Source organism: Pinus tabuliformis, chromosome 5_1, assembly GCF_031772625.1.
Source record: "Pinus tabuliformis cultivar Carrire ecotype Pingquan chromosome 5_1, CPIR1, whole genome shotgun sequence".
Lineage (NCBI taxonomy): Eukaryota > Viridiplantae > Streptophyta > Pinopsida > Pinales > Pinaceae > Pinus > Pinus tabuliformis.
Genome location: NC_142305.1, coordinates 987518344 through 987542609, shown reverse-complemented (window position 1 = coordinate 987542609; position 24266 = coordinate 987518344). Strand labels below are relative to the sequence as shown.

The following is a 24266-nucleotide window of genomic DNA, read 5'->3' as shown; positions in this document are numbered from 1 at the left end:
GGATACATACAGGGGTCAGAGATGAGGGCCAAATAGGATCTAGCAGGTAGTAGTGCTATGCAGGGACAACCCATGAGGAGTGGGAGTTGTGAGCTCCCAGTATGGTTGGGGAATCTAGGCATCCAGTTGGCGAGTGGATCACTCCACTTATCGATGGGAAGGGTTACAATGGAGGGTGATCCGATTCTTTCCCAGGCTAACACATGGGGAGTTGTTGAGACTTTCATCATATGGCGAGGAAGGTTGTTGCTCAGGATCGAGGCTAGTCGTGGAATGGAGGACTCGAAAATTGTTGAGTTACCTTGGCAGGTGGGGCATAACGCTTATCATGATAGATATAGTGGTCGAGCATTACAGGAGAAGAGGATCCAATACAAGCATGTTGAGCAATCAGATATGACCGGGGTGTCACGATGTCAGCAGGATAGGTTCATTCTGCAACGGGTAGGGGATTCAGGCTTGGCAGTTCAACTACCTATAGAGGTGAGTTGGTTCCTAGAGGGGAAGGTCATCCGGAACTTCCATTGGGTTTTAGTGACTTGTTGGTAGTGTGGGGGACTTCCCTAGTGTGGCAGGGTGAGGAGCAGGAGGAGATCAGGGGAAACGCATGCAGACGAGGATTCCATCCCACGGGGATTGAATTGCGTCTTCAGGGGTCTACTCCTGAAGTGCACGAGAGAAACTATTCGGTAGAGCAGTTTCACGAGGAGATGATCAAGATTTTATACTACCATGATGCTCTACTTAGTGGCGATATGCAAGGGGCGTCTGGTGCATATGCTGAGCTAGACAGCAAATGGAGCAAGGGATGCCTCACGCTGATCAGGATGGCTTGGGATCCTCGCAGGACGGGTCAGAGATTAGGGATGGGTGAGTGGTACATTTGGGATCCCAGTATTGTGTGCAGAGACTGTTGGGGTCAGTTGATCAAGAGGGTGCTTGTTCAGGCATTGCTTGAGGACAAGCAATTTTTGGTGGGGAGGACTGTAATGTCCCCAATTAAATTAATTTTGCTAAGATGAATTTCTATTTTTTCAATTGGGTGTTGGGAAATATTTTGGCATGTAAACTTAGGAAAAGTGGGTGGAGGGAGTCCCCACATAATTTTTGGAGATGGAGGCCAACAACAACATTAGAGAAAATGAAAGATTAAATTGATAGTGGAATATGGGACCCACATAAAGTATGTACTTGGGGAAAAAGGAATTCAAATTCCTTGAGACAAATCGAATTGGTGGAGGGACCCACAAGGGATGCATGGCTAACAATTATAAAAGGAAGGAATGAGGGAGCAATAGGGGTCTTTTGTCTATTTGAAAATTGATTTTTCCTTAGTTCTTCAATTGAGCCAACATTGTGTTGTTTAGCACAAGAGTTTCCCAAGGAGAGAAGCTCAACCTTTCTTCGGTGGACTTCGAGTGCCACCCAAGGAAGGCTTTCCATCACCATCAAGACCGGAAGAAGCATCAGTTGCAAGTCATACACATTTATGGAGCATAACACGTAGTCTAGGAGTCATCACTGCGCAGAGGGAGAATTCACTTGCCATTTGGAGAGCAAGGATGTAGGAAAATTGTCCGGAGAAGCTACAAGAGCATCCTTTCACCATTTCTAGGAGTGTAGAGGGAAACTACAGAGAAGAGGGCCATCCCATACGCAACTCTCATTTCATCACACGCAAGAATGTGTTATCTCCTTCATGATTACGCAGTCATTGGAGTGAGATTTGTTGGGGCAACATTATCTCGGGGATTTTGGAGTTAGGGAGCTGCAAGATCATTTAGAGGGCCATTTGAGGAGCATTGCTAGAGTTGGGAGTGCAGAGATTAATAGGATCAGTCACAACAATAAAATTCGTATTTGGAGGAGGGTCAAGTTGTGAAGGGTCAATTTTTTAAGGTTGTAACCAAGGAAACCCTTTCTAGGTTTTTCTAGGTTTTGGGCAAGGATCACAATCCTAAATTCCTAGAATTTTTGGGCACTCTAGAATGGGCAAATCAGGGGGCGAAGTCAGGCAACAATGTAGTTTTGGAGCAGCATAGTAGTTTTCTGAAGGAGTTGGCTATTGCAGTGGTTGGGCTTTCTTGTACTCATCACCTAGTGCTTGTAGCTTGCCTTGTGCAAGCTTAGGTGCACTTTCTCCAACTTATTTGTAGAAAAACAGATATTATTAATAAAAATTTGCCAATTTGGGGATTTGCATAAATTTCTAGTTTATATGGATGCATTTTGAAATTTTTGGTGTTATTTATTTTTGCATGTCTTTGTTATCATTTTAAAATTTCCACTAGGAATACTACAAATTGCAGTCGGAAGATCAAGAGAAAGACAAAATAGCCAAACTTTGACAAAAAAAAAGCATTACAACAAGAATATAAAGATCTTGTTGATATGCATTACAAGGAAGTAATGGAAAATGACAAAGAAATTTCTCACCTCAAGGACCACGTTGAAAAATTACTTGCACAAGTCAAGAATACTAAGATCACAAAGAAGGAACTCAAGAAGCACTTATCATAACAAGAAGACGAAAATTTATGTTTAAAGAACAAATTTTTTTTTTTTATAACAAATCAAAAGTTTAAAATATGAGAATGATACTAAGGATAAAGTCAACAATTCATAAACGAAGAACTTTCACGTCTAAAGAATCATAATCAAAACCTTCTTACGCAAATAAAGAAGCTTAAAAGTGACCAAAAGTCACTAAAAGACAAGTTAGAACAATTTACTCAATAAGAAGTATTAAGTCTCCAGTCGTAATAGTCCAAGTTGAAGATAAAGAAACAAATACCAATCCAGTCGATATCACAACTCAAAAAGATGAGAAACCAATATAAGTTAAAACATATTCAGATGTTGCAGTTCAAACAATGGAAATTCCAAGTGATGATTCAGTAGCCAACTCAACAACGACAGTACATGAAGTAAATCAGGAAATTGCCACACACATGATAAAGAAAAATCAAAACAGAAGAACTCCTTATCGACATCTGAATCATAAGAGCAGACTTTTCAATCAATCTATGTACCAATATCACTTAAAACGTAAACAACAAACTTATGTTCCAAGGAATACTGAAGTTTGTACAATCCAGACAATTTCCCTACATCCTTGCTCTCCAAATGGCCAGTGAATTCATCACAAGTTTCCAATCACCGCAAGATTCCACAGAATATTAACTTAGGATGGTCAGATCCCTTCTCAGTTCGGTAATTTTATTTATCACTCCAAGGATCATATTGTCTTGTATCAAGAAAAATAAAAGTTTTGAGATGAGAAGATATTCGAAATGGGAAAAGAGATCAAGTCCTTTAATCAGTAAGCTTTGAGAATAAATCTTTTTGAAGAGGAAGGCAATGTTATGATACAATTTATATAAAATAATAAAATCAATGTAAACAATGATATTCATGATAAAGTTAACTAAATAGTCACTACTAATGAAAATGCATGTCTTAAAGACATGACCCTTCATGGAGAGACACTTGCCTAGGTATATAAGCAGATCTCATTTGTAACATTCACATCATTCTCATATAAACATTTTAATATATATTCTTGTATCTTCAATGGAGATATTCATATTCCAAGTCTTCTGGAGTAATTAACTTCTCACTATACAAACTTTGTTCATTACAAATCTAATGAGGTTGGAACCACTCAAACATCTTGAAACAATTAATGGTAATGTTATATTATCGTTAATTACTAAGGTGAGTGAATCAGAGGGGTGGGGTTCTCTTGAAATAGCATTAGTAAAGCCTTAGGTTTAGGTATTGTGCTCACAAATGACTTATTATATTGTTCTTTTTAAAAATAATTAGGTTTCAGTGATCCTCGGATGCACTATATGACATAGTATGGAACTAGCCAAAAACAATTCAGAGCACCCAATCAAAGTAGTTTTGCAAAAAAATTGGTTCGCCTAAGTGTTCAAAAGAATTTTTGGCCCGTTTTGTACCAAAACAACATTAAAACACTAAATAGGTTAGCTCCATGTTGTGTCATACGGTGCAGCCAGAAACCATCGCAACCTAATTTAAAATAATAATAATAATAATTGAAAAAATCAAAATAATAAGTCATTTGCAAACACAATACATAATCCTAAGACTTTGTTGATGCTATTTAAAGAGACCCCCACCCTTCTAATTGATTCACCCTAGTAATTAATGCTAATGCTAAATTCTTAAAGTAAAAGGGCATTCCTTTTACTTAAATTTTTAACATTAACATTAATTATTTCATTATGTTTGAAAGTGGTTCCAACCTCATTGGATTTCACATGGAGAAAACAGAATTTTAGATCTCATTCAAAACTCAACAGATTTAACAATTTTCAAGATTTTAAGGTTGGCAATGATACAACATTTTCATTGGATTCTGTCATGTATGAGAGTGTGCAACAAGCATTTAATCAAGATCACCAAGCCCTCTATGTACTTCAATGTTGGTGGCATTGATAGTTGAACTCTTATGTCATGACCCCGGTAAAAATGTATCAATCACTCGAACAAAATCATTGATTTGACATGTTAAGTTTTTTCTATCTTATTTTAATGCTTAGGGGGTGATATTGATGATGAGGATCCCACTATAGGCAATTATTTTGATGATATGTAGTCATTTGTTGTAGAATGATATTTTGCACTCTAGAGTCTAGAGGCCATTTAGATCTGCCTTTGTGTTCATGTATTTTTTATTCAGAGATGGATTGCACTCTTGCCATATATATAAGAAACTTGCCTATTTGTGTATGATGATTTGGACACACACATGTTTTTTTCGAAAGTTAAATATTTTACGTATTTTTTAGTTGACCACTTGTTTTCAGTTTTTTTTATGGTTTCAGTCTGATTCACATTTTTGGGGTTGACCAATTCATTAATGACCAGCCTAATTCTAATAGCATTGATCTAAGAATAAAAATGACAATGCTAAATTTAGAAGGTAAGTTGTTTAACAAAATAACTTCAGCATTCTCTTCATCTATCATGACATTGACTTCTGCTATCTATCTAATGAGAGATTTCAAATTGCTTACGTGACCATAGTGACTATGTCAGCAATCTTGCTTCTGAATAACTGAAGCTTTAGAGAAAACTCTGCTACTACTTTTTCTCCAAACAATCTATTCAGACTATCTCAGATTTCCTTGGATGATTTTCCACATCTACATGGTGTAACTCAAAATCTGAGAAGGCAAGGTCAATAATGGCTTTGGCTTTATAATCTCTGCTTTTCCTTTCCATTGATTTATTTGGATCTATAAATGATTTCTCATCCCAATTTACTATTCCCTACAAATTTTTGTTCATCAGCCGCATCTGGATTTTTACTTTCCATATGTGGAATTTGAGGGCATAATATTTTTCTAATGGGATTTCCATTGAAAAACGAAATCTGTGTAAACCCTACAAACCCTACAAAAAAATCTAAAAGAAATAGAAAACCCTCAAAAAAAGTTTATGCTTGTACTCTGGCCCTTCTGAATCTAGAAATTGGATTCCTTCCACTAAAAAATAAATGAAACAGCTGGAAAATTTTCACAATATTACCTGTGAATGTTGTGTCCCTTTGGATTCACATCTGTGCATGATTTCCATTGCTAACCAAATTCTTTTCAAACATAGTGATTCAAAATAACAGCAATTTTGGCCCCTGATCCAGCAGCTACTATGCTCAGATCATGGCAGCCTGTATAACAGACTGCAGATTGCAGCCTTCTTGGATCTGTATACTTTCAAAACAGATACTCAAAAACTGCCACCATCAATGTCTAGCCTCAGATCAGATCAGTTTCGAATCAAAGCAGAGTAGCATATGCACCCATTCAAATTGTTTTCCCTGTACTTGAGATTTTGGTCTTCCCAGTTTGATACCATATTCAAAAAATGAGATAGGTCTAAACACAAAGGAAAATACACACAACTAACACAATATGATATTATAAAAATCACTCGAGTAATTATTACAATGAAGTAGGGTTACTCATTGACCAAGTCATGAATGTGGGTAGACTGCTTTAGAAAAAATTTACAAAAACATAGAAGTCTGTAAGTGACTCTTTTATTATTAAATGTAAGCCTTATTCTCTTAACCACCCAAGCAAGACCCAGACCCAATTGACATAGCATTATATTAAATTTTAAGTAATCAGATGATCTCCACATTTAATGATGACTCTGCTAACTATCTCCTTCAGGATTGACAGCCAACTTCAAAGTGTACAGTCACAAAACTTACAGCTAGAATTGACATGTAAATGAAAGATAGACTCGTGTTTGGTACTAAGGCTGATATATTGGCTCTAGTCACCTGTGTTGAGAGACGGAGCATATATTGTAATAGCATAGCTAATTGATGAATTGTCCGATGAAATCGTACTATTATTTATGTAATATATATGCATGCTTTTCAAAAGGAAAATAATAAAATAATCAACCTTTAACTCAAAAAAAAATAAAGACAACTGAAATAAGCAAAACTGCAAATCGTGACTCATAATCTGAAGTCCCCATGTCTACCAAATCCCAGCCAGATTATATGTATCTGAAGAGAGAAATGAAAGTCAGGATAAATATGAGCATTAGTTCTAGAAGATAAATTGAGAAACTTTGATCACAAAAAGCATCCAACATAATAATGGTGAATAAACAACCAGTGCTGATCCAGTTCTGTCATGAAATCTGTTGACTAGGAATTATGTTTTCCCAGTGATCCTCAGCTAGTAAATTTGTAATGATTTAATATGCAGATTTGTAGGTTCAAAATAAAGCACGAAGTTCATCTGCTTCCTTAGCCATTTCATCTGCTGTGCGATCCATCCTCTCCTTGTCCAAGTCAAGCTTCTTTTTCAGTTCCTTTTCCTTGTCTTCAATCTGAATGCAACAGAGAAAAGCATGTAAAACAGTTTAATATTTTACATGCACCTCTTTTCCTTTTTATCGTATAAATTATTTTCATTGTTTTTTGTTTGCTTGAAGGTTTAATTTTTAAAGATAAGAGGTCTTAAATATGATTATTAAATAAATTGCTCAACAGAGATGTTATCAGTTGGAAAACACCCCCAAGAAAAGAAAAGAAAAGAACAAAAGCAGCAAGCAAGCTTTTCACATCCCATACCAAATCATAGACGATATCATTTCTCTCAAAGTCGCCGACCTTTCTTGGAAGAATATGAATGTGAACATGTGGAACAGTCTGACCTGCTTCTGGACCATCCTGAAACATGTGTAGAATGAAATATCAAATAATGAATTGCGTGCATATTTTATTCCTTTTTTCTGTTCTTTCTTTTCTGGGAATAACACTAAGATCTCTCCTCGCAGCCATTGACTCACATCCACTATGAAATGCAAATCCTTTCTGGGAATGATCTTTGCCTGTGTGTTATGTGATGGTGTTTGACAACTATTTTGAACAGAACTAAATGATGGCTAGTACTATTGCCATATATACCAGTATAGATCCATCTTGACAATGGATCTATAAAGTGCTGAGAGGATCAAATCTCTTGAGGTGCAAACCTCTTTTAGAGTGTAAAACTTGAAAAAGGGTTTGCACTTTCAAGAAATTTGATCCCTCGTATATCCCTAGTGTGTGTGTGTATATATATATATATATATAATTTTTCATTATTTAAATTGCATTTTTAAATGTATAAATAGATTCAACAACTTAAAAATCCCATTGAGCACTTGGATTGTGATTGTGTAGACTACATAGCTTAAACTTGCAACTATGACAAATCTTTGCTGAATTTTAGACAAAATATCCCTGAAAAGTGGCCAAAATGTAAAATAGTAAGACTATTTAAAATGTTTTAACCATAAGAATTTATTTTTTTTTAACCATATTTTTTTTATTTATGGACGTTGTCTACATTAATTATTTTTTTGTTATTGATATATTTTCAAGTATATCTCAATGTTTATAACCCACATTGAATTATTATTATTTAAATGCCACATGTTAATCTTATATTAAGAATTGAATGAATTATATATCTCCGTTTTATGACTCTCATTCAATGTTCCACCAAGGTTCCGGGACGAGGGGGCGAGGGAGCGGGGGCGCGGGAGCGGCCTATGCAAAAGCTCCCTACCATTTTTTAGGAAACGTGGGGGAGCGTCAGGGTCTTAAAAATTTATAAATATAAAAATATAATTTATTAATTGAGTCCACTATGACAATTTGGTTTGAATTGAAAAGCTGCAAAGCATGATCATTGATATGAATATCATTTGACATTATCCAAATTTATAATATCATATAAAATAATAAATTTAAAATTCTAATTCAGCTTGGTCAAATTCTAATTTAGATTTTGGTCAGACAGAGGGAGAGCTTCAGCTTGATAAGGTAGCCACTGAATTTTGTGAAAAGGTAAATGGACAAATCAGGAACACTGTATTGGCAGTAGAAGGGGCAACTATAATTGGTTGTCCAGCTGTATTGGATCCAACAGCTAGAAAGTTTGTTATATCATATATAATATAGACAGTACACCATATGCTGAAAGAAGAGTTTTAGTTCCAAGAGAGATGAGAAGATCACATGAAAGAGTTTCTGACAGTTTACTATCAAATGACATTGACTGCAGGATGACCATCTGCAAACCAACTTGGGTGACCAACGATGGCATGGATAATTTGTCTACCTTATTAGAGCAATGCCATGCAGTTCAAACTTCAAACTAGCAGTGTATTTCAGGGGTGAAAATAATTTTCAGACCTAAGAATTCAAGCTGAGCAACTGTGGTCTGTGTAAATTTTGTAACTGTATAAATTCATATATAACGACAGTTCCTGAGATTTCTTGCTGCCCATAGTATTTTTTCATGCTTGCAGTAAACGCATGTTAGTCTATAGTCCACCCAATTATTTCCCACATGACATAGGTGCTGCTTCCATAGTTTGTATGTCAAATGTCATGCAAAGTAAAAACACAAACTGAATGTCTCATATTCTTTGCCTATCACTCCAGTTATCTCCCCACTGTAATCCAGCCATCACTTGAGAAAAAAAGGAGAAGTTTTAAAAGGGAAAATTCATGTACGTGCTATATGGTCCAACAAATTTCCATGATACTGACCCTCTAAAATAACGCTTGTTGAAACCAAAAGACAGCACGTTATCCCCATACAGAACATGAGTAGCTTTGTACCACTTTAGGTCTATTAAATCATAAACTATAAGCAAGGCCATTTTTTTGGGAGCGTGGGAAAACGTCCCCTCAGGGAAGGGAAACGTTTCCCTGGCACGTCCCCCTGAGTTTCCTCCATTTTGGGAGCGTGGGGATACGTCCCCTACTCGTCCCCAAGTCCCCGGAGCGCGGGGGAGCGAGGAAACTAGACCCCTAAGGGGGGGGGCGAGTCCCCGAGGAACACTGCTCTCATTACAAAGTAACTGAATTTTTTCACAATTACTTCTTTTCTTTGGGCATAAGCATATTTTAATATCATTAAATTTAAAATAAATTAGTTAACATGGATACTCAAATAGTTTATATAATTTCTGCATTGAAATATTTTTAAGTATGAGAAACATACATCATCAAAGTGAAAATATAAGGGTTTTTTTACTTGCTTTCGATTACTTTCTCTCTAAAGTTGATATAAAATTATGTTACTTCAAATCAACATCGAAATATTTTATTTATGGTGGAGTGAAAGTGAAATATTTTTACATCTCCCTCATATTGGGTTGTAATATCAATAACGAACTGAGGAGCACAATGAGAGTGGGATTCTTGATGTTTTATAATACGTTTAATTAAAATTAATTGAACATGTCTATTTATTTTGTTTTTTATTTATGCCAACATTCTTTTTTTATTTAGAAAATATTTTATTTTTTTATTTTAAAAGGTACAAGTGTCAACTCAAGACTCAAGATTGAGAATGGAAAGGATCACAAATCTCCCTCATACTGGGTTGTAGAATTTTCCTCTCATGGCAATAAATCCGAGCTAAGTGACTATCGTACATCTCGATTACAGATAATCCGTTTTGGAAGTTGGTCCATCCCTTAAGATGACTATGTACATCCAACACTAAAAAAATTTTATATTTATGGTGTTGACATAGAAATACTAGAGATGTTTCTAAAGAATAACACGATGCATAACTGTAAAAGCTACTTCAATTATCAAGAAAGAATTCATTGTAAGAAAAAATTTCCAACCTTCGTTGTGTTTCTATTCGTCCATTGTCCATCATGTGATGAGGTTTTCATCCTTCCCTATTATCCCCCTTTATCATTGTACCCTTAGGCTTTTTGATGTTTCAAAATACTCACACATTACAAGGTTATGACGCTACAATAGGGCTTGTTACCCACCACCTGTGGGTAGTGTATATGGGGAAAAAAATTCTCCTAAATGGTCCTTAGCCAACATCCTCTTGCAACCCCTAGATAGCTCGATGTGCCATTTCCTTCGCCACCTGAGCCAACCATGTGGTCCCTCGCCCATCTGTTATGAATGTACGCTTGAAGTTGGGCCTCCCGACTCCAAAGGTATGGCTTTTCATTGGTATAGTTGAGTAGGTTTCCTTGCTTGTCATGGGTACTTTTCGGCATGAATTGGTAGGAAGATTCGGGTGAAAGAGTGGGTTAGGTTTGTATTATTGTCTCCATTACTCGATTTCGCGGTTACCCTCATATCCTAGTCCCGTGGGATCTCCTTTACTGGCCATTAGCTTTAGGGTTGGCACTACATGGAAAATCTCGATTTTGGTTGTGTGGTCTTGCTCCCCGACACCACCTACATCACTCCCTTTCCACTCATTTGAGCCCCATTCATCTATTTTCCCATCTGGGCCCACGTGTCCATTGGATCCGCATAGGGTCAGTCTCCCCCTACCCTTGTCCACACCTTGGGTCGGGCCTGGAATGATGCCTCGGAGGTTGATGTAGCTAAAAAGAAAATAAAAAACATAATTTGGCCACTCTCAACAGGAAATGTACCACAAAATGAAAATGATGGTCGGGACATAAAAATTTAGCACATCTGCAAAAGCCAAACATGAGCTCTACCCCTTATCTATGGCCATCACCCCGGTTCCTATGGGCCCTAGATGAACCCCCTACATATCATTAAGGAACCCATGATTGTCCCAACCCTTGGTGGGCGATGAATTACCCCACCTGAAGGGGGTATCCACTGCTACATTTTACACATCATGCTCTCCATCCCTTGGAGTCCCGAGAAATTATGAAGAAAAATCAATCAAAGGCAAAAGGCATATGAAGAAGGGTGGAAAAACAAAGGTCGAGGTAACTCATGTACCACAATTTGTTCCCTCCTACACTCATATACTCAGGTGTGGGCTTCCCATATTGTAGCTACCCTTGCACCTTGACATGTAGTTAGGATGATTCCCTTGATATATTGGAGAAAGTTGCAGTACAGATGCAGTGTTGGCAGTCGCAGTGTCAACAGCAGTACAAATGCAGCATTTGCGCAGTAGTTGATGGGCAGAGATGTCAGACATAAGCAGCGCAGAGGGAGATGTTACAAAGTCTGGGTGATGCTTTAGCAAGTTGACTAGAGAACATTCCTCGCTAAGGAGTGTTGATTTTTGGTAGCATGGGATGTGCTATTAGCCTCAAAATTTGTAGGGAGACTAGGACACATGTATTCCACAATACCCATAAATCGTTTTCGGAAATTCCACCCGGAGCTAGTTTTATTAAAATAATTAATTATTTTTAATGGGTGCCTAAGTCTAAACTTAGGAAATTAAAATAATTAAAGGGTATTAATCCAACTGTGGGTGAAAACTTCTATAAGAAGATGAGGATCAAGCCAAAATGATATGAGCCATTGATTAGGATCTAATCTGGGCTGTTGGTTCTCAACAAAAGGATTATAAGAGGAGGCTTGATGGGCATTTGGAAAACACATCGAGTAGGAGATCAGAGATCGAATTTCTGAAGTGAGCAGTGCAGCAGTGGCCAGAGAGATTCGAAATGATTTCTTGCAGAAAAGGGCAGGGATAGTTCCAGTTGGAGATTTCTCCTGATCCAGGAATACTCATCAAAGGAGGCAAAGAGAGATCTGGGAGAGGCAGCGCAGAGGCTATGCTGGCTAGTGCAAGCTGATGTAGAGGCAACACAGAGCCTTGAGGAGATCCGTATTTTTGCTAGAGAGATCGATTTCTGAAGCCGGAAGTCAGGGTGTGAGACCGAAAGGACAGAATCGAAGTCTCAGATAGGCAAATCGATCAGCAGAAGGAGTGATGCAGCCCCTAGGAGTTGTGACACTGGGCCTACGCAATGACTGCGCAGAGGTAGCAAGGGACTAGCCATTATGTGGCTGGATCAGTCAGGATTGCCAGTGATAGTGTGAGGTATTTCTCACTAATCTTCTGTCAGTGATATTCTCTGTACTGGATAGCCAACAAGGCATCCAGAGATTGTATTCAGAAAATCTATTGCTAAATAATACAAACCCTCAGTTGTTGCACCGGTTTTTCCGCATTTGTTGATTTGGGGCAGCATTGGATGTGCTCTAGCCATGAAAATTGGTGGAGAGGCTAAAGCACGACATCTCCAAGATCTAGAAATGGTTTGGGGAAATTCTGCCCGGTGACGGAGATATTAAAATAATTAATATTTTTAATGGGTTCCTAAGTCTAAACTTAGGAAAATAAAAATATTAATACGTATTAATATAAAACTGGGTTAGAAGGTTCTAAATGGCATGGATCAAGCAAAATCTAATCTTATCCGTTGATTAGAGATGTAACCTCGGTCGTTGAAGACTCAATAGGAAAAGTCTAAGAGGAGGCGTGAGGGTCAGTTGGAAACACACCAGAGTGATCAATCATTCAATTTTCTAGAGCAGGGTTTGCTAAGAGAAATCGAATCAGCGATCAGAGTTGCAGTGAGGGGCAGTGAGTACGAGGCAGAGAGGTAGAGATAGTGCCGGAAGACCACCACAGAAGCAGAGAGGCAAACGCAGAGCCAGAAGGAGCCATGCAGAGGCCAGCAGTGACTGCGCAGAGGCCAAAACAGCCTTTGTCATACATGCAGAGGCTTCAGGAGTGACGCAGAGGGCCAGAGAGGCTGTGCAAAGCCTCAGAGGACTGACGCAGAGGCCAGGAGGGCTGATGCAATGCTTCAAATTGTGCTGGAGAGAGTTTCATGGGGCAGACTTTCAGAATATCTGCTTCCAAAGAGAGGTATTACTGGCAGATTATTTATCTCTGTCGGGTGAGCTATTTTGGCACCTAGTGTACTCAGAAAACCTACTTAACCATAAAACCCTCAGAACTGCCACACCGGTTTTCCCAAGTTGGGTTTCTTCAGGGACAGTTGTCAAAAAATAACAGTGCCCCTTGTGTGTTTGTCTATTTCTTTCAGCGGTTGATTTGTAGATGGTTGAGACTGTATTGTGTTTATTTCAGTGTTTATATGGTTAAATAACTTGTTAGTAATTAAACAAGTAGGTGAAATAAACCAGAGAATACAGATAAAAATTCTAATGGGTAATACATAGAAATTTCAACATGGTATCAGAGCATTGAAGATCACAGGAGCGCTGAAGGTGCTAGCTTAATCAGAGAATTTGCAGCAGAAACAACTGTCCCAAGTGACAAAAGTTGTTCCTAGGTAGAAATCAGCAGAGAAGGGTTGACGTAGAGAGCCTGCATCATCAGTTCGACCCAGAGAGAGGCCAGCGCAGAGGCAGAAGAAGGCAGAAGAGGCTCACGAAGAGCCACGCAGAGACCAGGAGGGTTGATGTAGTTGGCCAAGGGAGCAAATCATCCTTCCCAGGATTGCGCAAAGCAAGATTCGACGGTTGGCAAGAGGATTTCCAGGAGGGAAATCGACACTCAGAGGGAGTCTAGCAGAGAACTTCCAAGTAGGAAGTAGAGACTTAGAGGGAGTCGAAGAGAGAACTTCCAGGAGGGAAGTAGAGACTCAGAGGAGTCGAAGAGAAGAGCAGAGAGATGGCCATGAATGGACTGAGGGATCAAGACAGGTTGGACGGGGCGTCAAACTTTGTCATCTGGAAGGCCAAGATCCTGTCCGTTGTAGATAGACATCACATCAAGGCCTTCACCTTGAGAACCATGGCTATCCCAGTTGACCCAGATGACAATGAAAGGTATGAGGATGTGATGACCAAGGCGAAATGCATAATCCTTGATGGGGTCAAGGATCATGTGATCTAGCATATTGCTGAAAATGAGACGACAAAGGAAATATGAAATACCTTGAAGAGATTGTATCAAGGCACTTCCGTGCAGAGGAAGATGCTACTGGACAGTCAACTGCAGTCATACCAGATGCAGAAGGGGGAGTAGGTAGATCACTACCTCAGCAGGTTGCAGGAGATCTAGGACCAACTAACTTCCATAGGGGCCACGCCGGATCAGGAGTTGATGGTGAGGACTGCCCTAAACACAGTCTCTGAGGAGTGGGAGACATTCGTCTAGAGCATTCTGGGCAGAGCGAATCTTCCACATGGGGAAGAATTGTGGGCAGCTCTTCGCCAAGAAGAGATCAAACAGCTGACCAAGACGGGAAGTAGCAGCAAAGGAGCCCGGGTCAAGAAAGAGGAGGAAGAGGATGAAGCTCTGGCATCTGCGGGGGAGAAGGAGAAGAGGAAGAAAAAGGACCTCTCCAAGATAAAGTGCTTCAACTATGGGGAGCTAGGCCATTATGCGAACCAGTGTCGAGGAAGAAGAATAAGGGAGAGGTTCTGACTCCAAGGCAACACCAACAAAGGTGGAAAAGGAGGTTGAAGATGATGACGATTATGCCATAAGTGCTCATGTACCTCTAAAGAAGAGGTGGGGAGACATCGAGCTGTAGTCAGGAGGACTATAGGCGATAAGGGGCAGGATCCTTGAGGTACCCAAACTCTTGGATCATACCTAGCTACGGGAGCCCCAAAGTGAGAGCAGCAAGATGGCGGATGTAGGTATAAACGAATGCGGATGAAGCGGCAGAGAGTTCTAGAAGTGCAGTAGTCTCTGGCAGCGCAGAGAGGCTTGCAGTAGTGCGAGAGGCACAAACATCGAGCTGTAGTCAGGAGGACTACAAGCGATGAGGGGCAGGATCCTTGAGGTGCCCAAACTCTTGGATCATACCTGGCTACGGGAGCCCCAAAGTGACAGCAACAGGATGGCGAATGTCAGTAGAAACAGATGCAGATGAAGCGGCAGAGAGTGCTAGAAGTGCAATAGTCCCTGGCACCACAGAGAGGCTTGCAGCAGTGCGAAAGGCACAAAGGAGGTTGCAGCAATGCAGGATGGCACAGAGAGGTTTGCAGTGGTGTGAGAGGCACAGAGGTGTTGCAGCAGGGCAGAGGTAGCAAAGGGAGCACAGGATAGCAGCAAAGAGAGCTTCAGCATCAGGAGAGTTTCTAGCCTGACAAGGAAGTCAGTAGTTGGGTGGATCAGTTACTTCTCAGTAACTGAGTTGCAATGCAATAGCAGTAGCAGTAGCACAATGCAGCATGATGAGAGAGAACTGCAGTGCAGATTCAGTGTTGGGTGAAAGGACCAGCAGTAGCACGGATGCAGACGGAGCTACTGTACAGATGTAGCAGTGGCAGTGGAAGAGCCATGAGCAGCAGTACAGGATGCAGTAGTGCAGAGGATGTCGGACGGGGAGGTCTAGCATCAGCACAGGTACCGGCGCTGTATAATCAGTGCGATGCTCAGTGTTGGAGTATTACTAGAGCACAGTCCTGGCTAAGAGGGAGTGTTGATTTGGGGTAGCATCGGATGTGCTCTAGCCATGAAAATTGGTGGAGAGGCTAAAGCACATGAGATCTCCAAGACCCAAAAATGGTTTGGGAAAATTCTGCCCAGTGAAAGAAATATTAAAATAATTAATATTTTTAATGGGTTCCTAAGTTTAAACTTAGGAAAATAAAAATATTAATGGGTATTAATATAAAACTGGGTTAAAAGGTTCTAAATGACATGGACCAAGCCAAACCTAATCTTAGTCGTTGATCAACAACTGCTGTAGAAAACTGCGTCACACTAGAGTGAGCATTCATTCGATTTTCTAGAGTGAGGTTTGCTAAGAGAAATCGAATCAATGATTAGAGTTGCAGCAAGGAGAAATGAGTACGAGGCAAGGAGGTAGAGATAGTGTCAGAAGACTAGCGCAGAAGCAGAGAGGCAGACACAAAGCGAGGAGCCACGCAAAGCCCAGCAGCGAGTGCGCAGAGGCCAGAAGGGCCTGCATCATCCATGCAAAGGTTGTCGGAGTGACACAGAGGGCGAGAGAGGTTGCGCAAAGCCTCAGAGGGCTGACGCAGAGGGTATTAGGCTGACGCAGAGGCCAGGAGCGTTGACGCAGTGCTTCAGATTATGCTGGAGAGGTTTTCGTGTGGCAGACTTTTAAAATATCTGCTTCTGAAGAGAGGTATTACTGCCTGATTATTTATCTCTGTCGGGTGAACCAATTTGGCACCGAGTGTACTCCGAAAAGTTACTTAATAATAAAATCCTCAGACCTGTTGCATCGGTTTTCCCAAGTTGGGTTTTCTCGGGGACGATTGTCCAAAAATAACAGTGTCCCTTGTGTGTTTATCTATTTCTTTTAGTTGTTGATCTATAGATGGTTGAGACTGTATTGTATTTATTTCAGTGTTTATGTGGTTAAATAACTTGTTAGTAATTAAACAAGTAGGCGAAATAAACCAGAGAATACAGATAAAATTTCTAACAGGTAATACTTAGAAATTTTAACAACATTGGGTTTTTCCAGGGACTTTTGTCCAAAAACAATGGTGTAATGTGTTGTGTAATTCCTTCTTGCTCAGTTTCTTGTTTCCGCTTATAATTTAATTGGTGAAGACTGCAGTGTATTAGTTTTAGTGTTTACTGTAGGAAACAGTAAATAATTTGTTCAATAATTAACAAATAGAAGGAACTTAATTAGTTGCTACAGTGGTGATTCAGGTAATCGAATTTTCACATGGTATCAGAGTTGCAGGTGAAGCAAGAGAGCAGAGCTAGAAGATCCCAGCGCTAAAGAGAAGGAGGGTCGAAGTGCTGCGTAGGCAACAAATCAAATCCCCATACGTGTTGCGCATTCTAGGCTGGGAGGGCAAAGATTTTAGAGGAAGTTCTCTCTCTGAGTGACTCAGCAGAGAGATAAGACTTCCAGATCGAAGTTTGTCAGTGTCAAAGGGAGCAGCGTAGCAGCTTCAGCGAAGAGGCAGTTTCTGGTGTGACACAGTTTTCTACAGCAATTGCCGGGGTTGAAAATCATCAAAAGGAAGAAGGGAGACATTGTTGAGGGAATTTCTTGCTCAGAGAATTCCTAGCTATGGAATTCGATTTCTCTATTGTTGAGCAACAGCAGAGAGGATCAGATCTACTAACTTTTGCAGTGAGTGCGTAAGCCAACCCAATGCTGCATAGAGTAGAGAGGAAGCAATTCGACACTTTCATTGGCAGAGATGGCAGCCAGTGGGTTACGAGATCAGGATCAGTTGGATGGTGCATCCAACTATGTGATCTGGAAAGCGAGGATGTCATGCCTTCTGGATGAACATTTTCTCCAGATCTACGTCGACAATGTGGTAGTTGAGCCCGCGGATCCAGATCTGCTCAAAAAGTACAAGGGAGAGATGGCAAAGGCCAAGCAGATGATCCTTGATGAAGTGAAGGATCATGTAGAATGTCACATCTCAGGCAAAGGGACTGCCAAGGAAATGTGAGATGCCTTGTCCATGCTATATCACGAATCTTCCGAGCAGTGGAAGATGTACTTGGAGCAGAAGATGAGATCCACGGAAATGCCGAAGGGGGAACACATTGACTCGTTCCTTGCAAAGCTTTAGGAAACCCGAAACGAGTTGGCAGTTGTGGGGTCAACACCTCAGCCTACAGAGATGGTGAGGCTAGCCCTGAACTTAGATTTAGAAGATTGGCAAGTATTTGTCCAGAGCATTCTAGGCAGGGAGAAATTTCTAGACTGAGAAGGAATGTGGGCTGCTCTTCAGCAAGAAGAGATGAGGAGGGACTTGGTCAAGTGTAAACTTGATGGCAGCAGCAGTAGTGGGTCGAAGCCCGAGGAGGAGGATGAGAATGCAACCTTCGCATCTAAGGGGCAACAGGAGCAGTGGAAGAAAAAGAAAGATATTTCGAAGATCAAGTGCTTCGAGTGTGGCGAACTTGGTCACTATGCTACACAGTGTCCTCTCAAGAAGAAGGACAAGGGCGAGAAGCATGATCTAAAGGCTGCATCCGCACAAATCGAGGAAGAGGAGTTTGCCATGATCGCCCAGAGGTACTGTAGTTCGAAAGAACTGCAGTTGGGCAGGATCCTTTAGGAGTCCACCTCTTAGATCAATACCTTGCTACAGGAGCCCATATCAGAAGTAGCAAGATGGACCAAAGTTAGTTGGTGCAGAGGAGTGTCGAAGTGACAATTGCAGTAGCTAAGAGCGTCAGAGACTGAGCAACGCAGAGCTAGAGTTGGCAACAGTGTAGTTGGCACAGAGCAGAGGTCAATAACAGTGCAGAGGCTTCAAAGGGTCAGCGCATAGACTAGCAGTAGTCAAAACTCCAACAACAAGATGCACCATATTGAACAAATGTTCAGTAATTTTGGATGCTTTTCTGTTGCTGATGCAGTAGCAGCAGCAGTTGGAGAAAGTTGCAGTACAGATGCAGTGTTGGCAGTGGCAGTGTCAACAGCAGTACAAATGCAGCATTTGCGCAGTAGTTGATGGGCAGAGATGTCAGACATCAACAGCGTAGAGGGAGATCTTACAGAGTCTGGGTGATGCTTCAACAAGTTGCATTACTAGAGCACATTCCTCGCTAAGAGGGAGTGTTGATTTTTTGTAGCATCGGATGTGCTATTAGCCTCAAAATTTGTAGGGAGACTAGGACACATGTATTCCACAATACCCATAAATCGTTTTGGGAAATTCCACCCAAAGATAGTTTTATTAAAATAATTAATTATTTTTAATGGGTGCCTAAGTCTAAACTTAGGAAATTAAAATAATTAAAGGGTATTAATCTAACTGTGGGTGAAACTTCTAAAAGAAGACAAGGATCAAGCCAAAATGATTTGAGCCATTGATTAGGATCTAATCTGGGTCGTTGGTTCTCAACAGAAGGATTATAAGAGGAGGCTTTATGGGCATTTGGAAAACACATCGAGTGGGAGATCACGAATTTTTGAAGTGAGCAGCGCGGCAGTTGCCAGAGAGATTCGAAGTGATTTCTTGCAAAGGGGCAGGGATAGTTTCGGTTGGAGATTTCTCCTGATCCGGGAATACTCAACAAAGCCAGCAGAGAGATATCCAGGAGAGGCAACGTAGAGGCTACGCTAGCCAGCATAGGCTGACGTAGAGGCAGCACGAAGCCTTGAGGAGATCTATATTTTCGATGGAGAGATTGATTTATGAAGCCGAAAGTCGAGGTGTGAGACCAAGAGGATAGGATCAAAGTCTCAAAGAGGCAAATCGATTAGCAAAAGGAATGACACAGTCCTTAAGAGTTGTGACGTTGGGCCTACGCAGTGACTGCACAGAGGCAGCAAGGGACTAGCCATTCTGTGGTTGGATCAGTCAGGATCGTTAGTGATAGTGTGAGGTATTTCTCACTAATCTTATATCAATGATATTCTCTGTATTGGATAGCTAACAAAGAATCCGGAGATTGTATTCAAAAAAACTAACGCTTAATAATACAAACCCTCAGTTGCTGCAACAGTTTTCCTGCATTGGGTTTTTCCGGGGACTTTTGTCCAAAAACAACGGTGTAATGTGTTGTGTATTTCTTTCTTGCTCAGTTTCTTGTTTCCGCTTATAATTTAATTGGTGAAGACTGCAGTGTATTAGTTTCGGTGTTTACTGTAGGAAACAATAAATAATTTGTTCAGTAATTAACAAATAGAAGGAACTTAATCAGTTGTTGTAGTGGTGATTCGGGTAGTCGAATTTTCACAGTCCTAGCCCTCCAGAGTGCCACATTTGCACTTGTAGGGTGAGCGTTGAGAGCCATGGGCCTCCACCATAACAAAATTACTTCATGGATCCCCCCTAGCAATGTTCATTGATTGCTCGTGTTCCACCTTCAATGAGGATGATGCACCTGGTCCACCATGCCCAGCCGGCTCCATAGTTGCACCATACACTTGGCAGATGTTCCAAGATTCCTCCTGCTGTAGAGGGAGGGCTTATGTCGTTACTCTAGCCCTTACAGATGGTCTACAAGCATATTTGATCCAATTGGAGACCCATGAGGATGTCCTTATGCCCCCACACCCATTGGGAAGCACCACAGGTTCTTACGTGGAAAACAAGGGACCAAGCCCTTGTACACTATATTTGGAATCCATTTCTACATCATGGCACCCATTAGACTTCATCAGGCCTGCTCAAAGGCCCAGCGACTCACTTTGTTGATCATTCGACCCTCAAGAGAGGCTTGTCTTTACATTATTGAGCTATTTGGTGGGCTTGTCACCAAAATTTTGGTTATTATGCACATTATTTTATTTTAGGGGCTAAATTCGGCCAAAAGAGCTAAATTGAATTCATTTGAGAGTGTATAAATAGAAGTATGATCAATCATTTTGATCATCATCACTTGGATTGGATTGTCCTCTCTTAAGAGATTTTCGCTATTCCTTTGGAGGACGAGTTTTACCCAAAAGTTTAGGCCCAAAATTTTTACCTTATGGATCTGTGTATGGAGGGGAACCATGAACAGGGGGCTCCTGAGAAAGATGCAATGTCAGTTGCTTCAAATCTAAGTGAGTCAGTATGGGTTGAAGCATGATGACAAGTGGGATGTGTGCTCATTGTTTTGAATGGCACCTCCTTGTAGAAGATTGAATCATGTGGTGAAGGATAGGGTAGGTGAGAACGCATCAGCACTAAAACATAACAAAGAGATATGAACTTGTGAAGGTTGGCTTGCTTAACTGCTATTTGGCAACACAAAGGGGGAGAAGATGTGATCTAATAGTTTTTACCACCATTGTTAAGTTTATAGTTGTTGATAAATCCATCATAATATGCCTCCAGTTTATACTTGTTGACAAATCCATCATACTATGCCCTTCTATTAAACCAGGACCTGCAAGAAGCATGTCACAACACCTCTAGTGGTCTAGCATCACAGGCAACTGTATCAATGAAACATCTAATGGAAAAAGTGGCAGAATTCCTATGTGTGATAACAGTGGATGAACCTACTTCCTTTGCTCACACAGCATATGGTTGTAGATGAAGTATGGTAGAGAGCTAGAGTGAGTTAACCAACTACTAAGAAACCAGGTTTTTTTGCTGCCACTATCCATGATGAATTATTAGCATTTTCACTCAATTCAAAAACTATGAGTGAGGAGATCTTCTTGCTCAAGATCAGTATTACACAAGAGAACCAACGAAGGACTAGAGGCAACATGATCGTGCAAGGTTCTTCGATTACCTGCATGTTCCTTAAGGGAAGGGTCCTTCATTATTTGTCACAATTTAGAAATGAGAACCTTGGACCTTTTTGGTTTGCAAGGCATAATATTCTTGATCAATGGAGGAAGATCCACAGATCTGACAGTTTTAGTGGGCATTTCAGAACCACTAGCTAACTCCATCTTCAAGACTTGAAATGTCCATGCTGCCTATGGTAAGAGCAATATTTGTGCTTCCTTTGGCCAATGAGATTGACCTTATCTAAAGTAGAACAAATGGTGGTTCACAGAAGGGAAAGCAAAGGCCTTTGTGTATCAGTGTTGTAGAAGTCGTTGGGCAAGTTGAATATCCTTAGCTTTAATTTTGGAAGGCATGATCCAATGAAAAGATTGAGAAGATTCCTAGGTTTTCCTGGTGTGATAAAGCAACTCAAAATAAACTTGACATAGAGGTTATCTTCAAAATCCCTCAAATTTGATGGGGACTCAATTGAACTCCTTGATTGATTGTTGCATTGACTATCCAAGAGTTACCTCAGTTGTAGCCACTCTGCCAACATTGCATCCTTGTACCGTAACAAGTAGAACCACTTGTAAATGATCTCTTTAAAATCATCGCAAGTGTTGACCTAAGGTTATTTGGAGATTGCAAGGTGTCGGGTGTGTGTCGACCACCATGTGAGGGCTTGTTACATGTGTACCTTGATTACAAGAATATTTTAAGCATCTTTCAGGACAAGATAGGTTTTAAAGTAGTCTTCCAAATTGCAAACCAAGAGCCAAGTCCAAACCCATTTAGACGGCTTCATCAAACATAGGGAAAAATATCTTCCAATCCAATGTGAGAGACTATTGGACAATGGGGATAGTTATTGTTGGATTAGGTTGTTGTAGTAGGAGTTGTTATAAGAATGCCTATTGTAGGATTTGTTGCAAGGTTTACTACTAGGTGGTAATTAGCAATGTTGTGAAAATCGCGATCGGGATTAAATCGGCGCGGGGAACGAATCGGAAAAAATCGGAAAAATCGGGAAAAAATCGGAAAAAATTGGGAAAAATCGTTTGGTACAAAAATATTCATTTTTTTTCATTTTTTTTCAATTGTTTTAATATCTAAACCATCTACAACATAAAATAAATACATTGACACATAAATATGATAAAAAAAACTAATATATAAGATGTTTAATATCATTTCTAGCGCTAAAATCGCACATAACATTGAATCATGTCCTGAATAGTAAGCCCTGACTCCTGAGTCCCAACTCAGCCTCAAAATATCAACAAAAAATATGATAATGTATCTCATCATGTCATAATGTCATATACAATAAAATGAAAGTCTAGTCCTATTGATTTCCTCTGCCCCTCTTGCGAGAAAATGCCACAGCTTTCACTTTCCCTCTAGATGTAAGATGTTGGTGCCCGTGCTGGTGGAAATGGCAGTGAAGTCTGATGTGCTCTAGAAGCTGAAGAACTAGAAGTAAGAGCTATAGGAGGTAGACCACGTCCTCTACTGGTGGCAATGGTAGAAGGGCAAGCGGTGTCACCTCCTCCTCCTGTTCCTCTTCCTCCTCCTCCTCCTCCTCCTCCTCCACCTGCTCCTAATCATCAGCAGAATCCATGAGAGGCCTCTCGGCCTCAACCCTCCATGCAGCAGTGGTGTCAATCCCATCCAATGAGATGGCATCCATATCAGGTGTCCTCTCAAGTTGCCTCACCCACAATCGAAGATTGTAGTAGACGTAGACCATGTCATTAAGTCGCTGGGACTCCAAACTGTACAAAGATCATGAAATAATAATTAATAATTATAAAAAAAATATTGTTTAATGAATTCAAAATTTTATTTGGAAATTTGCAATATTTTAAATGTTTAAGTGTTAACCCGTTGCGCTTCTTGTTGTGTATTTTTTCAAATACACTCAGTTGCGCTCACATCCTGAGGAGTTGCATGTTTGGCTGAGGATGCGAATGGAAATCTTTTGCAGAAGGGGTACCCTGCCACCATACATTTTCCACCATGCATCTACAACAAAATTACAAATAAAATTTTAAATAAACATAAGAAAAAAATGGAATTTGAAGAGACAATGAAATTTGAAACAAAGTTACAAACTAAAAAGTACCTGGCATTTTAATCGTCCTATCAATGATAGCCATCTCAAAGCCAAATGTGCCACCTGCCATCTTATATGTCTCAATTTGTTTAGAGATCTCTATACGTTGTTCTGGAGATCGTACCATCTTCTGGACACAGGATAAGAATCTATCCATGATCTCAGCATCAAAATCAAACCCACATGCATAAGAAAATGCAGGGTTCAAGAAAAGCCCAGCAGCACGAATGGGACGATGGAGTGTGTTGTTCCATCACTCATCAATCACTCCCCATAGAAGGAGTTGTTTCTGAAACCCATCATCTCCCTTATCATCATAGTAGGCCCGAATGGCTTCTTTGGCCCTGTCAATGGCTTCATACAAATAGCCCATTGCGGGCTTCTCACCATCAACCAACCAAAGAACTTTTACCAAAGGTTCAGTAACGGCGCACACCTCCTGCACTCCTGCCCAAAAGTCTTCCTGGTATGAAACTAATCTGCATACGGCCTCTCCTTCTGGTTTGCGGCTCATTGACAAAGCACGCCACTCCTCTGAAAGAAACATTATCTTCACATCCCACATAGAATTCAAGAGGGATTGAAGAGATATGAAACTCGTGGCAAATCGTGTAATGGCGGGGCACACCAACTCTTTGTTGTTGGTGAATCTTCTCATCAAGCTAAGCACAGATGTATGATTATATATAAATTTTTTAATGCTTTTTGATGAGTCAACAATATCTT

At 40.3% G+C, this 24266-nt stretch overlaps 1 protein-coding gene across 8 annotated transcripts in view; it reads right to left on the bottom strand.

The window, feature by feature from the left end:
- Positions 1-6482: 6482 nt before the first annotated feature.
- Positions 6483-24266, bottom strand: part of LOC149168035 (bifunctional bis(5'-adenosyl)-triphosphatase/adenylylsulfatase FHIT-like) — a 241940-nt gene continuing 224156 nt past the window's right edge. For 5 of the 8 annotated variants that reach the window (XM_089431632.1, XM_089431627.1, XM_089431634.1 and 2 more), the window contains 2 exons: positions 7130-7228; positions 6483-6885 (listed from right to left, as the gene is read on the bottom strand). In XM_089431632.1, coding sequence (XP_089287758.1) covers positions 6772-6885; positions 7130-7228 — 213 coding nt within the window. In that variant the 3' untranslated portion in view covers positions 6483-6771. The remainder of the gene's footprint in view (positions 6886-7129; positions 7229-24266) is intronic. The other 3 variants (XR_016260595.1, XM_089431629.1, XM_089431630.1) reach the window with 3 other exon arrangements.